Source organism: Enhydra lutris, unplaced genomic scaffold, assembly GCF_002288905.1.
Source record: "Enhydra lutris kenyoni isolate GAN:26980312 unplaced genomic scaffold, ASM228890v2 scaffoldscaffold107, whole genome shotgun sequence".
NCBI lineage: Eukaryota > Metazoa > Chordata > Mammalia > Carnivora > Mustelidae > Enhydra > Enhydra lutris.
In genome coordinates this window covers 1,083,941-1,101,241 of record NW_019154191.1, presented here as the reverse complement: position 1 = coordinate 1,101,241, position 17,301 = coordinate 1,083,941, and the positions used below count along the sequence as shown (strand labels likewise).

At 36.0% G+C, this 17,301-nt stretch overlaps 1 protein-coding gene across 2 annotated transcripts in view; it reads right to left on the bottom strand.

Annotated features, from left to right (window-relative positions):
- LOC111139440 (ribosomal protein S6 kinase A6) overlaps positions 1-17,301 on the bottom strand; it is a 183,427-nt gene that overhangs the window by 116,064 nt on the left and 50,062 nt on the right. For both annotated transcript variants that reach the window (XM_022491688.1, XM_022491689.1), the window contains exon 2: positions 8,899-8,958. In XM_022491688.1, the coding sequence (XP_022347396.1) occupies positions 8,899-8,958 (60 nt within the window). The remainder of the gene's footprint in view (positions 1-8,898; positions 8,959-17,301) is intronic.

Genomic DNA, 17,301 nt, shown 5'->3' with positions numbered 1-17,301 from the left:
TTTTGGATAACAACCCTTTAAGATATGTCATTTGCAAATATCTTCTCCCATTCTGTAGGATGCCTTTTAATTTCCTTCACTGTGCAGACGTTTTATCCTGATGATGTCCCAATAGTTCATTTTTACTTTTGTTTTCCTTGACTTGAGAAATATCCAGTATGAAGTTGATATATCCAATGTCAAAGAGGTTACTGCCTGTGTTCTTCTTCAGGATTTTTAAGGTATCCTGTCTCACATTTAGGTCTTTCATCTTTCATAAATTTTGAATTTGTTTTTGTGTATGGTGTAAAAAGGTGGCATACTTTCATTCTTCTGAATGTGGCTGTCCAGTTTTCCCAACACAATTTGTTGGAAGAGACTTGTCATTTTTCCATTGGATAGTCTTTCCTGCTTTGTTGAAGATTAATTGACCATGTAGTTGTGGGTCTACTTCTGGGTTTTCTGTTCTGTTCCATTGATCTATTTGTTTTTGTCCCAGTACCATATAGTCTTGATGACTATAGCTTTGTAATAGAGATTGAAGTCAGGAATTGTGATGCCCCCAGCTTTGGTTTTCTTTTTCAACATTCATTTGGCTATTTGGGCTCTTTTCTTGTTCTGTACAAATTTCAGGATTCTTTGTCCTAGCTCTGTGAAAAATACTGGTGGGATTTAATAGGGACTGCATTAAATGTGTAGATTGCATTGGGTAGTATAGACATGTTTACAATGTTTGTTCTTCCAATGAATGAAAATGAAATGTCTTTCCATTTCTTTGTGTCATCTTCAATTTCTTTCAGAGTTTCATGGTTTTCAAAGTAACTTTCTTTTACCTCTTTGGTTAGGCTTATTCTGTGGTATTTTATGTTTTTGGTGCAATTGTAAATTGGATCAATTCCTTGATTTCTCTTTCTGCTTCTTCATTTTTGGTGCATAGAAATGCAAATGTACTTGGTTTTGTATCCTGTGCCTTTGATGAATTCATATATCAGTTCTAACAACTTTTGATGGAATCTTGAAGATTTTCTACATAATGTATCATGTTGTCTGCAAAGAATGGAAGTTTTACTTCTTCCTTGCTGACTTGGATGACCTTTATTTCTTTTTGTTGTCTGATTGCTGAGGCTAGGACATTCAGTAGTATGTTAAACAACAATGGTGAGAGTGGACATCCCAGTGTTTTTCCTGACCATAGTGGATATGCTCTTTTTTCCCCACTGAGAATGATATAACTTGTGTGTCTTTAATATATGGCCTTTAGGACATTGAAGTATATTATCTATTCCCCTATTTTATTGAAGTTTTTTTTAAATAAACAATGGATGCTGCATTTTATCAAATGCTTTTTCTTTATCTATTGAGAGGATCACAGGTTTCTTTTATTAATGTGGTGTATCACACTGATTGATTGGTGAATGCTGAACCACCTTGTAGGCAGAAATAGATACCACTTGTTACCAGTGAATAATCCTTTTAAGGTATTGTTGGGTTCAATTTGTGAGTATCTTGTTCAGAATTTTTGCATTCATGTACATCAGGGATATTGGCCTACAACTGTTTTTAGTGGGACCTTTGCCTAGTTTTGGAATCAAGGTAATGCTGGCCTCATAAAAAGAGTTTGGAAGTTACCCTTCCATTTCTATTTTTTTGAATAGCTGGAGAAGAATAGGTATTAATTCTTCAAATGTTTGGTAGAATATCCCTGGGAAGCCAACTGGTCCTGGACTTTATTTTTATTGTGAGATTTTTGATTAATGATTCAATTTCTTTGCTGGGTATAGGTCTGTTCAAATTTCCTATTTCTTCTGTTTCAGTGTTTTTCAGCATGGGTAGCTTATTTGTTTCTGGGAATTTATCCATTTGTTCCATATATTCATAATATTTGCTTATAATTGTTTATATTTTGGTGGTATTGGTTGTGATCTTTCCTCTCTCATTCATGATTTATTTATTTGGGTATGTTTTCTTTCTTTTTGATAAGTTTTTTTCTAGGGGTTTATCAATTTTATTAACTCTTTCAAAGAATCAGCTCCGAGTTAGATTGATCTGTGCCATTTTGTTGTTGTTGTTGTTGTTGTTGTTGTTCCTATATCATTTAATTTTGCTCTAATCTTTATTATTTCTCTTGTTTTGCTGGATTCAGGCTTATCTTTGCTATTCCTTTTCTAGCTCCTTTAGGTGTAAGGTTAGATTGTGTCCTTGAGACTTTTCTTGCTCCTTGAGTTATACCTACATTCCTATATACTACCTTCTTATGACTGCTATTGCTACGTCCCAAAGGTTTTGGATCATTGTGTTTTCATTTTCATTTGCTTCCACGTACTTCTTTACATCTTCTTTAATGTTCTGGCTAACCCACTCATTTTTTTTTTCCAACCCATTCCTTTTTTAGTAGGATGTTTTTCAATCTCCATGTATTTGTGGTCTTTCCAAATTTTTTCCAGTTTGACCAGAAAAGTTCTAGTTGACTTTTAGTTTCATAGCATTGTGGTCAGAAAATATACATGGTATGATCTCAATCTTTTTCTACTTTTTAGGCTTGATTTGTGACCCAGTACGTGATCTTTTCCAGAGAATGTTTACTGTGCACATGAAAAGAATGTGCATTCTGCTGTTTTAGGATGAAATGTCTTATATATATCAGTTATGTCCATGTGGTCCAGCATGTCATTTAAAGCCACTGTTTCCTGTTGATTTTCTGCTTAGATGATCTGTCCATTGAAGTAAGTGGGGTGTTGAAGTTCCCACTATTATTGTGTTATTGTCAATGAGTTTCCTTATGTTTGTTATTATTTGATTTATATATTTCAGTGCTCTGAATTTGGGGGCATAAACAATTACAACTATTAGATCTTCATGTTGGATAGACCCCTTTATTATGATACAGTGCCCTTCTTCATCTCTTGTTTCAGTCTTTGGTTTAAAATCTGGTTTGTCTGGAAGACATATGGTCATTTTTGCTTTCTTTTGATATTCTTTACCATGATAAATGGTTCTCCATCCCCTCACTTTCAATTTGCAGGCGTCCTTCGGTCTAAAATGAGTCTCTTTGAGGCAGTTTATAGATGGGTCTTTTGTTTGTTTGTTTTTGTTTTTTGTTTTTTTTATCCAATCTGACACCCTATAGCTTTTGACTGGAGAATTTAGTTCATTTACATTAAGAGTGATTATTAATAGGAATTTAGTGCCATTGTATTACCTGTAGAGTTGGTGTTTCTGGAAATTTTTTCTGTTCCTTTCTATTCTTTGTTGTTTTTGGTCGTACTTTCCCATTCAAAGAGTTCCCTTTAATATCTCTTGCAGGGCTTATTTAGTGGTCATGGACTCCTTTAGTTTTTCTCTTGGAAGCTGTATCTCCTTGCATTCTAAATGACAACCTTGCTGGATAAAGTATTCTTGACTGCATTTTCCCCCCCATTAAACATGTTGAAAATATTATGCCACTCTCTTCTGGCCTGCCATGTTTCTGTGGAGAGATCTGCTGCAAGCCTTATTTGGCTTGGCTTATAAGTTAGGGACTTCTTTTTTTGTCTTGGTCCTTTCAGGATTTTACCTTAATCACTATATTTTGCAAATTTAACTATGATATATCTTGGTGTTAGCTTGCTTTGTTGATTTTGATGGGAGTTCTCTGTGCCTCCTGGATTTGGATATCTCTTTCCTTCCCAAGATTAGGGAAGTTTTCAACTATAATTTCCTGAAATAAACCTTCTGCTCATTTTTTACTCTCTTCATCTTCTGGAACTCCTATGATATGGATTTTATTATGCTTCATATAGTTGCTGAATTCCCTAAGTGTACACTAGTGAGCCAATATTTTTCTTTCCCTCTTCTCACCTTTATTATTTCACATCTTGGCGATAGCATTTTTATTTTGGCTGGACTAGATTTTAGTCTTTTGTCCCTGTGGTGAGGGACTCCTGGCATTGTCTACATTTTTCTCTAGCCCAGCTAGTATCCTTATGATCATTGTTTTAAATTCTGATTCAGGAATATTACTTATAACTGTTTTGATGGAATCCCTATCCTTGACTTTTTGTTCTTTCTTCTAAGATGAATGCCTCCATTTTGACATTTTGTGTAGCTCTCTGTCTTCTCTGTGTTAGGAAAGTCTGTTATGTTTCCTGCTCCTGAGAGTAATGGCTATATTAAGAAGAGGTCCTATACTGTCCAGGACCTGGTGCTTCAGGAATTGTTTCCGATGTATGCTGTGTGCACACTGCTCTTGTGCTTTGGCTGCTCTTTCCCTTAGGTCAATCCCCTGCAGACTTTCTCCTTGTCTGCAGTGGGGAGTGCTTGGATATTGCCCCCTGTGTAGCAAGTTTTAACTAGGTGTGTTTTAGTCTGCTTTTTAAAAGAAGCTAGATCCTATTTCCCCTAGAGCTACAGCTTTGCAGCCCTCTGTGGTCAGCAGATAGTACAATTGGGTGGTTTGTGCTGGTCCTCTAGGGGAGGGGTCTGCTGATGCTATGAGTCTCAGGCACACTTGCCCCAGTGTAACAAAACAAAACAAAACAAAAAGTACCTTTAAAGTACAGGGGAGTGGAGCTTGGTGTAAGAGGTGCAAGCTTCCAGCCTGGGTGCTGGGCTGCTCACTGAAGTCCACCCTTGCTGGTGGGCAGGGGTAAAAATGGCATTAGGTGGTTCTCTCACCCCTGAAGAGGGGATTTCATGCCTTGCCTATTCAGGAAGCCCTTTCAGAAGAGCAAACAATCTCCCCTACTTTGTCCCAGGCATCCCTCAGAACCCTGTCTTTACCCCGTCTGTGTCTGAGCCTTCTGCCCACCAGGTAGCACAAGGCTCCTGTGTTTTATCTCAGGCATGCCAGCTGGATTTCAAAATTCCAAATTTTAAGGACCTGGCACTGCATGGACCCATGCTGATCCTCTGGGGGTTGGGTTTCACTGAGCTGTGGTTGGTGTCGTTTTGTTTTGTTTTTTTTTCCCCCCAAAAGGTCAGTCACAGGAACATGAAGGGGCTTAGAATTTATGGAAAACCACAGCATAAAGCCAGCATCCAGGTTAGCTGCCCTCAGTAGGTGCATCTATTCCTACACTAATGAACAGGCCAGCTCAATGTTGCCCACTGGCTCTTTTGTCCCTGAAGAGGCAGTGCCACTTCTCCCAAATGCACTCAAGAATGGGAACTGTCCTTCCCAGTGTGACTCAGGGGATCCTCAGACCACACTGTCCACTCCTGGCCCTCTCCCCTCCTTCTCCACAGGAGCACCTCTATGTCCAATAGGCTCCACACTGGTAATGGAACGGACTTCTAAAACATCAGAACTTGAGCTCCACTGCTTGTAAAACTTTGCCATAATCAGCCTCTATTGTTTTCCCAGAACATCAGTTATTTGGGGGAGTGTTTTTTGTGTAATGCCCCGTGCCCATTTTTTCTATCTATCTCCCCTGCCTCACTCTTTCTCTCTCCTCCCTTCCCTCTGCAGCACCATGATTCTTTTCTCCCCCAAATCACACCTCCACATTTCACACCCTCCATAATATGGCCTCTTTTCTCCCTCTAGTTGTGCAGATTATTCTCAGTCCTCAGATTGATTTCCTGGGTGTTCAGAATGATTTGATATTTATCTAGCTGTGTTTAATGGATGAGGCAAGCATAGGGTCCCCCTTTTACTCTGCAACCTTCACTTCCAAGTGTTCAATTTTTTTTAATGCTAAATGAATAAAAAGGAGAAGTAAGGACCAACTTTGCAAGGGAAGAAAAACATTGAAGTGCAGCAACGAAAAATGCCCAGAATGGAAAGAGAAGTAAAGGAAGGAAAAAATCCACCCTATAAGAAGCAGGTCCCCCGACTTAAGGAACTTCTTACTTATAGCTATACATAAGTTTAAATAAAACACTTGTAAAAGAATATTTCTTAAAGGATTCTTAAGACAGACACATGTCAAGAATGGTTTCAAAAATTAGAAACATAGGGCATCAAAATATCAGGAAATCATTTTTTTAATGTGTATTTTCAGTTAAATGTAACCTTTATATGTCTGGGTAATAAAAATGTATATCAATTTAGAGACTAAACATACTGCTGATGTTGTACTACTGTAGTGAACAAAAATCTAATTGTTAAATGACTCTTCTTTTGAAATTCCAAAAACTTTAGTAGCATTAATAATATGTATTTTGTTTGAGGTAGTATTAACCACTGCATACAAACTTTAAAAGTAAATATGAATCGATCATAAACTAGCAAATACAAGACATCTACTTATTTTGACACCATAAAATAATTAATTCATGTCAGTAATCTATTAAAGAAGAATCATAACATTTTTTTTTCTAACCTGGACACTGTTGGGAGAAATAGGGGACTAAGTGGTGAAATATGATATATCTTTTATCTCTGACCTGTTACTTAATGCTTACCAAATAGTAACACTGTCTTGAGAAACAGAAAAATTCATTATTACTAATCTGGACATATTAAAATTATACTAACTATAATTTAGTTTTACTAATATATGCTACATATATATAGATATGCATAGATATAGATATAGATATAGATATCTGGAGAATGGGAAGAAATTTACTTAATTCTGCCTATTTTAACTGATGAAAAGTGATCAGATGACCATGAAAATCCAAAGCTATGATAACTGTGATGAAGTGGATTAGCTGTCTAAATCAATCAATAACAAAACAGCATCAGGCAACATAGGCAATTCTTAAGTTCAGATTTAAAGAATACTGCTTAAAGAATCTATGCATCACAGAGCAATCTCTACAAATCTCCACTATTAAAAAGAAAAAAAAGCCAACCACAAAAAACACACATCTCCCAGCATCACACTGGAATAAGTAACCATATCCCTAAAAATCCTATAAATGAAAAACATTAATCAAAGAGAAATTTATGTTTAGTGTTTCTTATCACTCATAATTTAACTGACATCAAATGAGTACCTAAACCATCACACAGCAAATGTACTTTGTTTTAAGTTCATATAACTCAGGCTATAAACTAAATCACATCCTGGAGCACCCAGGTGGCTCAGTTAAGCGTCTGTCTTTGGCTCAGGTCATGATACCGGGTCCTGGGATCGAGCCCCACATCAGGCTCCCTGCTAAGCTTTTCCCTCTCCTTCTGCTTGCTATTCCCCCTGCTTCTGTGCTCTCTGCCAACTCAAATAAATAAATAAAAATATATTAAAAAACTAAAATCCTTAGAAGTGATTCTAGGTCCCTGATTCTCCAAATCTTCAGATTTCCCTTTCTAACCACTGAAGGTGAGTAATTTAGATCACATTAGCATCATCACTGTATATTTTTACTGTCTTTCCATTAAAAATATACTTCCTGATTTTTTTTAAACTGGGAAGGTAAATATTTGACAATAACCCTCTCTATATATCTATGTGTTTATGTTGGCTACAGATGTACATATGTGCACATGCACACACATACATTTTTCTGCCTCCTGTGGTATGGGGCATAGTATTTCTCTATCAATTTATTAATTCTCAAATATACCATTCCCCAGTTTTTGTATTTTCCTACACTTTATCTTTTATAAACTACTAATGTAAATACTATGTCTCTTAGTACATATGATCTGTAGAGAAAACTTTAGATGATTTTGATAGAAGCTTACATTTAAATTCATAATTAACACAAGTTATTTATATTAAGTAAATTACAAAAGAAATAATGACATTTTACCTTTTAACCAGAGCTAAGGTTACTGTTACATCATGACAACCTGCAGAGGTAGTGCATTTTTACAAAGAATATTTCAAAGAATCTTGGACAAACCCAATTTAAATAACTCTGCTGGTCCTATCTGAAAAAAAATCCTCTTTTAAACCAGTTTCAGGGGGGGAAAAGGACATCAAGGTTGATTTTATCCACAACTAAATAAGAGGAGGATTATGTTTTTCTTATTTTCCACTTCTTTTTTGTCTACACAATACACAAATGACTTAATATGATGCACACTGGGTCATAAGTCTCACTTCTACTACTTGTTAATTTGACAAACAAGTATATATCATAACCTTTCCAGGTCTCAATAGATTTACCTATACAATGGGATTATTAAAAAATATTGTCTCTGAGGCTCCTTCCAGCTTAAACAATCCATAATTCCAGGAAAATATTACTGAAATAATAATAAAATAACAAAATAAATGTGGATGTACAACTTAGATCTTCTTAAAATCTTAAGAACACTCTTCTATAAAACTAGAACTTGTAGGACAAGAGACTAGTACATAGGCCTGGCATAGAATGGCCCAGTAGTCAAATGGTTTTTAAAACTAGTTAGAAGGGCCCCTGGGTGGCTCAGTCAGTTAAGCATCTGCTTTCAGCTCAGGTCATGATCCCAGAGTCCTGGTATCAAGTCTTGCATCAGGCTCCCTATTCATTGGGGAGCCTGCTTTTTCTCCCTCACTCTCTCTGTCAAACAAATAAAAAATCTTTAAAATAAAATAAAGTAAAATAAAACTAGTTAAAAAATTCTGAAATAATTTAGATGTAATATTTTTTCAAAGCCAGGAAATGCATTTTAAATGGCCTCAGGTCAAATATTTCTGCACTAGATCTCTTTTCTAACCTAAAGTTGAAGGTAATCTTATTTACAGAGGATTCTGTATTTCAGTTACTCATATACTAGCAAGTAAAAATTTCATTCATTATTACACTTAAGATGGGCGAATTTCATGGCATATAGATTATACATCAATAAAGTTTAAAAGATTTAAAAATTTCATATAAAAATTTCTGGCAAAAAACTGTCTATATTTTAAACTATTGTTTTATTAATAATTGAATTTCCTTGTTATTAACTTACCTAAATAAATTTCTTTAATTGACAAATGATTTTCTCCTTAAGTGACAGATGATTATTCTCTTTCCTTATATCTTAAAAATGCAGCACAGTCTGTTAATGAAAGTACTTACTTGGCAAGAATCTGCTTCTCCTTCTTCCATTGGCTCATCAACAATCTGAAGACCATCCACCTGAAAAATATTGTTCAAAAACTGAAGTTCGGGATTACTAGAACAAGGGTAAGAACTAGGAATAATAGAACCCCAGGCATTTCCCATCATGATTTAGCAAGATCTACAGTTACTGAAACACAAAATGTCAAACAACACATAGAAGGTACTTAGAAAAGGAACATTATTAATATGGTTTCCAGATTGTTCTTGAGAATCCTTAACTTTCAGAACTGTATTTTCATCTCATATTATTTAGAGCTTTGCTATGATTTACTAACATACAGTAAACATATGACCTTTGTGCTTGACCTATGTCCCCAGCCAAACACCAAAAAAAAAAAAAAAAATAGTTCAATTAAAAATGGGCAGAACTATGGGAGGACTCTGAAAATTAAATAATAGCAAGCAGATTAGAGAGGGAGGACAAAGTTCAAAGAATAACCAGCACTATGGTGAGTTTCCTGGGTTTATTTCAAAACGTTATCTCTTGACATTGACACAAGAAGAGACTGACTGATTCATGGAACTCCACAGTGGGTATGAAAAATATTTCCAAGAAAAACCTCATTTCTGGAAAAAGGAACAGTAAAAGACACAATTTTAAGCTGGTGAACATAAGAATTAAAGGTTTTTTACCCCCAATTTTCTTTTTCTCTTTTGACTCCTAGTCGTGCTCCAAGGCAAGCCCCAATCAAGAGAAAACGTATCTGATCAAAGAGACCAGGAAAAGAGGCTCATATGATTTAAAAAAAAAAAAAGCGTGAGGGGAGGTATTTCCTGTTATTTTTTTCATGCTCTCCTTCACTTCAAGGGCAGCCCTAACAGTACAAACCTGTGTGACATCATGAAAGACTAAAACTCTGAGAGAAACTCCATTCTGGTCAGAAGAATCAGGATAAAGAACCTATGGGAATTGCAGAATCCACAGAATATATCATGGAAAAGATACAACAGGAAAAGGAGATCCCCTAATTCTGCATCTGAACAGACACAATTCCTGGTCTCAACCACAAACTGCATGTGTGTGGAACAGAATCAAAGAAGCCTATCAAAGGGTTTGAAAAATGAACTGCAACATAAACCACTGATCAGGCCTAAAACTAACTATTAAGTTAGGACATGGAGAGTTCTGACCCAAATTATCTGAAGACATAATTAATGCTGGAACTGTCACACAGAGAGGGTGAGATAGAACTTGAATCTAATCAGGCAGATTGTATACTTAAACAGTCAAAATTAATGGGCATCAATTCCAGGATAACTCTGATGTTAAAATACCTGACAAAGATCATGCAGCTATTATAACTATGCTCTTTGGTTAAAAATAAACATACTTCAGAGGCACCTGGGTGGCTCAGTCATTAAAGCGCCTGGCTTCAGGTCAGGACATGATCCCAGGGTCCTGGGATCAAGCCGCTTATCAGGCTCCCTGCTTGGCAGCAGGAAGCCCGTTTCTTCCTCTCCCAATCCACCTGCTTGTATTCCCTCTCCCTCTCTCTCTGTCAAATAAATAAATATTAAAATAAATAAATAAAAATAAAGACTTGAAAAAATACACTAACAGAATGATAAAGTTATCAGCAAAAAATATTAACCATAAAAAACAAATGTAAATAATTTTGGACAAAAATAATGTGTTTTTTTTTTTTACTATGTTATGTTAGTCACCATAAAATACATCATTAGTTTTTGATGCAGTGTTCCAAGATTCATTGTTTATGTACAACACACTGTGCTGATTTTAAAAAATACTGGATTGCCTCAATAAGAAAATGGAGATGGCAGAAAAAATAGTAAACTTGAAGATATAGCAATAGAAATGAACCAATATGAAGAAGAAAATGAAAAATGGGTATGCCTGGGTGGCTCAGTCAGTTAAGTGTCTGCCTTCAGCTCAGGTCATGATCCCAGGGTGCTGGGATTGAGTCTAACACTGGGCTCCTACCTCAGCAGGGAGCCTGTTTCTCCTTCTGCCTGCCACTCTCCCTGCTTGTGCACACTTGCTCTATCTCCAGCAAATAAATAAAATCTTAAAGAGAAAGACCAACTGATATTGAAAATGAAAAATGATTAAAAGCAAATGAACAGGGGTGCCTGGGTGGCTCAGTCATTAAAGTGTTTGCCTTCAGCTCAGGTCATGATCCCAGGATCCTGGGATGGAGCCCTGTATCAGGCTCCCTGCTGAGCAGGAAGCCTGCTTCTCCCTCTCCCACTCTCCCTGCTTGTGTTCTCTCTCTCGCTTTTTCTTTCTCTGTCAAATAAATAAATAAATAATCTTTTAAAAATAAAGAAAAAAAATAAAAGCAAATGAACAGAGCCTCAGAGTCATGTGGAATGTGAGAAGATCTAAAATCCATATCATTAACATCCCAGAAAAAAAGAGAGATACAGAATTACAAATATATAATGGCAAATCTCTTCATATAAATTTTGAAAAGAGAAAAATCTATTGAGACAAAAAGTAAACTAGTTGTTGCTTAGGGGTATGGGATAAGGGAAATGGGGGTAACAGATAAAGGGTAAAATGTTTCTTTATGATGTGATAAAGCTCTAAAACTGTGGCAATAGCTGTGCATATCTGTAAATACACTAATATTCTGTTCTGTATAAATTTTTTAGTTTTTATGATATAACTGACATAAAGTACATTATTTTCAGCTGTATAACATAGTGAGTTCACATTCACGTACATTGCAAGATAGCTACCAAAATAAGTCTAGTTACCATCTACCACCTTACAAATTTAATGTTACTGATTATATATCCTAAGCTATACATCGTAGACACATGACTTACTTGTTTTATAACTGGAAGTTGGTACTTCTTAATTTCCTGCAAAAATTACACCTCCCCAATGCCCTATCCTTCTGGTAACCACCAATCTGTTCTCTGTATCATGAATCTGGGTTTTGTTTATTTTTATTTCATATGTACATCATGCAGTATTTGTCTTTCTGTGTCTGACTTATTTCATTTAGTATAATACCCCTAAGCTCAATTCATGCTGTTGCAAATGATAGGATTTCATCCTTTTTTTATGAATAATATTCTATTGTGTGCGTGTGTGTGTGTATACATACATACACACATGACTTCTTGTTTATCCATTCATCATCAATGGACACTTAGGTTGCTCCCATACCTTGCCTATTTAAATAATGCTGCAGTAAACACAGAAGTCGAAATATCTTTATGGATTATGTTTCCATTTCCTTTGCAATGTTACCCAGTAGTGCAATTGTTGGATCCTACCTACAGTATATCTATTTTTAATTTGAAAAACCTCAGTACTATTTTCCATAGATCCAGCACCCATATATATTCTCACCAAAAAATACAGGAGGTTTCTGTTTTTTATCCACATTCTCCCTAACACTGGGTATCTATTTAACAACAGCCATCCCCACAGGTGTTAGGAAATATCTCTATGGTATTGATTTGCAATTTCCTGCTGAATTAGTGATGTTGAGAATATTTTCATATACCTTTTGGCCATTAGTATATCTTCTTTGTTAAAATGTCTATTGGCATCCTCTGTGCATCTTTTTAAAATTTTTTGAGATTTTATTTCTTAAGTAATCTCTACACCCAACATGGGGCTTGAACTTACAATGCCAAGATTAGGAGGTGCATGCTCTATTGACCATTTTTAAAACTATTTTGGTTTGGTTTGATTTGGTTTGGTTTGGCTTTGTAATTGAGTTGTAGGAGCTCTTTCTATATTTTGGATATTAATCCCTTACCAGTTATATGATTTGTAAATATGTTTTCCTTTCAGTAGGTTTTTTTCTTTTTTCATTTTTTGTTGTTTCTCCTTTGCTGTGCAGAAACTTTTTAGTTTGAAGTAGACCCATCTGTTTATTTTTGCTTTTGCTTCCCTTGCCTTTGGAGTCACATCCAAAAAACATATTGCTAAAACAGATTGATCAAAGAAATTATCATCAAAGTTTTCTTCTAGGATTTTTGTGGTGTCTAGTCTTAGAGCCAAGTTTCTATTCCATTATGAGTTAACTTTGTATAGAGTGCAAGAGAGTGTTCCACTTTCATTCTTTGGATGTAGCTGTCAAGTTTCACAACACCATTTTACAAGACCAGTGCTCTAACCCCTGAGCTATGGAGCCTGCAACACCATTTTAAATAGACTATATATTGGTGCTTTTACTTCTGGATTCACTATTCTATTCCATTGATCAATGTGTGTTTTTATGCCAATACCATACTGTTTTGACTACTAGAGTTTTGTAATACAGTTTAAAACCAGGTTGCATGAGGGCACTTGGGGGGCTCAGTCAGTTAAGCATCTGCCTTTGGCTCAGGTCATGATATCCAGGTCCTGGGATCAAGCCCTGTGTTGGGCTTCCTACTCAGCGGGGAGTCGGTTTCTTTCTCTTTCTCTCCCTCTGCGCCTCCCCACCACTCCTTCTCTCTCTCTCATAGGTGGGAAAAATAAAAAATAAAATAAATAAATAAATAAAATAAAATCAGGGTGCAGGGTGCATGATACATCCAGCTTTGTTCTTTCTCAAGACTGTTTTGGCTATTCAAGGTTTTGTGGTTCTATACAGATCTTAGAATTACTTGTTTTAGTTCTGTAAAAAATTTCAGTGTAATTTTAATAGGGACTACATTGAATCTGTAGTTTATCTGGGGTAGTTTGGACAGTTTAATAACATTAATTCTTCCGATCCATGAGCACAGAATGTCTTTCCGTTTGTTTCTTCTTCAATTGCTTTCATCAATACCTGCTATTTTTCAGTGTACGGGTCTTCACCTCTTTGGTTAAATTTATTCCTGTGTTATTCATTTTGGTGCAACTGAAAATGGAGTTGTTTCCTTGATATCTTTCTTATTAGCTCTGTTAGTTTTGTGGTGGAATCTTTAAGGTTTTCTATTTATCGTACCATGTCATCTACAAATAGTGACAGTTTCATTTCTTTCTTACCGATATGAATGTTTTTATTTCTTTTACTCGCCTACTCACAATTCCATGTGGTCATGATGTAAAAGCTGTGTGTGTGTGTGTGTGTGTGTGTGTGTGTGCATGTGTTTAAGATTTTATTTACTTGAGAGAGAAAGTGGCAGCAGGAGCAAGGGAAGGGGCAGAGGAAACAGCACACTCTCCCAGAGTGGAGAGTCTAACATGGAGTTTGATCATAGGACTCCAAGACCATGACCTGAGCCAAAGCAAGGAGCCCAACTGGGACTCAATCCCAGGACCCTGGGATCATGACCTGAGCTGAAGGCAAATGCTTAACCAACTGAGCCACCCAGGCATCCCAAAGATTTATTTGAGAGAGAGAGACAGAGGCAGAGAAGGAGTCTTAAGCAGACTCTGCACAGAGCATGGAGCTGGACACAGGGCTCAATTATATGACCACAAGATCATGACCTGAGCAGAAACCAGGAATCAGACACTCAATCGACTGTGCGAATCAAGCACCCCATATAATCCTTTTAATGTATTATTGAATTCATTTTCTAATATTCGGCTGAGGTTTTTGGCATCTCATTCCATTAGGGATATTAGTCTATATTTTTTTTTTAACTCTATGTGTCTGGTGTTGGTATCAGTTTGAAGCTGATCTTATTATAATTTTTCATAATAATCTCTTATGACCCTTTTATTTCTATGTTAACACCTACAGCTTTTCTTTCATTCCCGATTTTACTTATTTGAGCCCTCTCTTTTTGTTGTCAAGTCCAAAGTTTTAATTTATTTTATCTATTCAAAGAATCAGCTCTTAATTGATCATTAGTGTTATCTTTTCCTATTAATTTCATTTATTTCCTCTATTATAACCTTCCTTCTACTAACATTGGGATTTTTTATCTAGTTTATTTAGGCATGAAGTCAAATTGCTTATTGGAGATTTCTCTTTTCTTGGGGTAGGCCTTTAGTACTATAACTTTCCCTCTTCTTTGCTGCATCTGATTGGTTTTGGTATATAATATTTCTGTTTTCACTAATCCCTGGATTTTTTTATTTCTCCTTTAATTTTTTTTCCCTATGGCCCTGTAGTTGTCCAGTAACATGTTTAATCTCCATGTATTTGTACTATTTCCAGGTTTTTTTTGTAATTAATTTTTAGATTCATACCACTGTCATTAGGAAAGATGCTTCATATATTCCATCCTTCTTTAATTTATTGAGACTTGTTTTGTAGCCTCATATGTAATCTATCTGGGAGAATGTTCCATGTGCACTTCAGAAAATATATATTCTGTTGCTTTTAGATGGAATGTTCTCTCCCTATAAATATCTATTAAAGTCCATCTAGTCCAATGATCATTGAAGATCAATGTTTTCTTACTGAAACAAGTTTTCATATATATCTGGAAATTATCTATCCATGAAAGCAACTGGCAGGTTAAAATCCCTATTATTGTATTGCTGTCAGTTTTTTCATATAGTAATTTCTCCCTGATAATATCTGCTTTTACATATTTTGGTGCTCCAACCTTGCATGCTTATATATTTTTACGTATTGGATCTTCTTGACCCCTTTTTCATTTTGTAGAGTCTTTCCTTTGTTGTTAACTATAATCTTTGTTACAAAGTCTCTTTTGTCTGATATGAATGTACCTATACCACCTGTCTTTTCATTTCCATTTCCATGAAAAATATTTTCCTATCCTTTCACTTCCAGTCTTTGTGAGTCCTTACCTCTGAAGTAAATATCAAGTATATACATATGTCTTTTTGATTTGTTTTTTTGCTTTTTTAACACATTCAGCCACTCCATTTTCTTTTTCTTTTTCTTTTTTTCTTTTGATTAGAGGAGTTAGTCCATTTACATTTAAAGTAAATATTAGTTTTATTTTTTTTTATTTAACTTATTTTCACTGTAACAGAATTCATTGTTTATGCATCACACCCAATGCTCCATGCAATACGTGCCCTCCATAATACCCACCACCTGGCTCCCCCAACCTCCCACCACCTGCCCCTTCAAAACCCTGAGGTTGTTTTTCAGTCCATAGTCTCTCATGGTTCATCACCCCTTCCAATTTCCCTCAACTCCCTTCTCCTCTCCATCTCCCTATGTCTTCCGTGTTCTTTGTTATGCTCCACAAATAAGTGAAACCATATGATACTTGACTCTCTCTGCTTGACTTATTTCACTAAGCACAATCTGCTCCAATCCCGTCCATGTTGATACAAAAGTTGGGTATTCATCCTTTCCGATGGAGGCATAATACTCCATACTATATATGGACCACATCTTCCTTATCCATTCTTCCGTTGAAGGGCATCTTGGTTCTTTCCACAGTTTGGCAACCGTGGCTATTGCTGCTATAAACATTGGGATACAGATGGCCCTTCATTTCACTGCATCTGTATTTGGGGTAAATACCCAGTAGTGCAATTGCAGGGTCATAGGGAAGCTCTATTTTTAATTTCTTAAGGAATCTCCACACTTTTTTCCAAAATGGCTGCTCCAACTTGCATTCCCACCAACAGTATAAGAGGGTTCCCCTTTCTCCACATCCTCTCCAACACATGTTGTTTCCTGTCATGCTAATTTTGGCCATTCTAACTGATGTAAGATGGTATCTCAATATGGTTCTAATTTGAATCTCCCTGATGGCTAGTGATGATGAACATTTTTTCATGTGTCTGATAGCCATTTGTATGTCTTCATTGGAGAAGTGTCTGTTCATATCTTCTGCCCATTTTTTGATATGATTATCTGTTTTGTGTGTGTTGAGTTTGAGGAGTTCGTTATAGATCCTGGATATCAACCGTTTGTCTGTACTGTCATTTGCAAATATCTTCTCCCATTCCGTGGGTTGCCTCTTTGTTTTCTTGACTGTTTCCTTTGCTGTGCAGAAGCTTTTGATCTTGATGAAGTACGAAAAGTTCATTTTCGCTTTTGTTTCCTTTGCTTTGGAGACATATCTTGAAAGAAGATGCTGTAGCTGATATCGAAGAGGTTACTCTGTGTTCTCCTCTAGGATTCTGATGGATTCCTGTCTCACATTGAGGTCTTTATCCATTTCAAGTTTATCTTTATGTATGGTGTAAGAGAATGGTCGAGTTTCATTCTTCTACATATAGCTGTTTAATTTTCCCAGCACCATTTATTAAAGAGACTGTCTTTTTTCCACTGTATATTTTTTCCTGTTTTGTCGAAGATTATTTGACCATAGAGCTGAGGGTCCATATCTGGGCTCTCTACTCTGTTCCACTGGTCTATGTGTCTGTTTTTATGCCAGTACCATGTTGTCTCGGTGATCACAGCTTTGTAGTAAAGTTTGAAATCAGGTAACGTGATGCCCCCAGTTTTGTCTCTTTTTCAACATTTCCTTAGCGATTCGGGGTCTCTTCTGATTCCATTCAAATTTTTGGATTATTTGCTC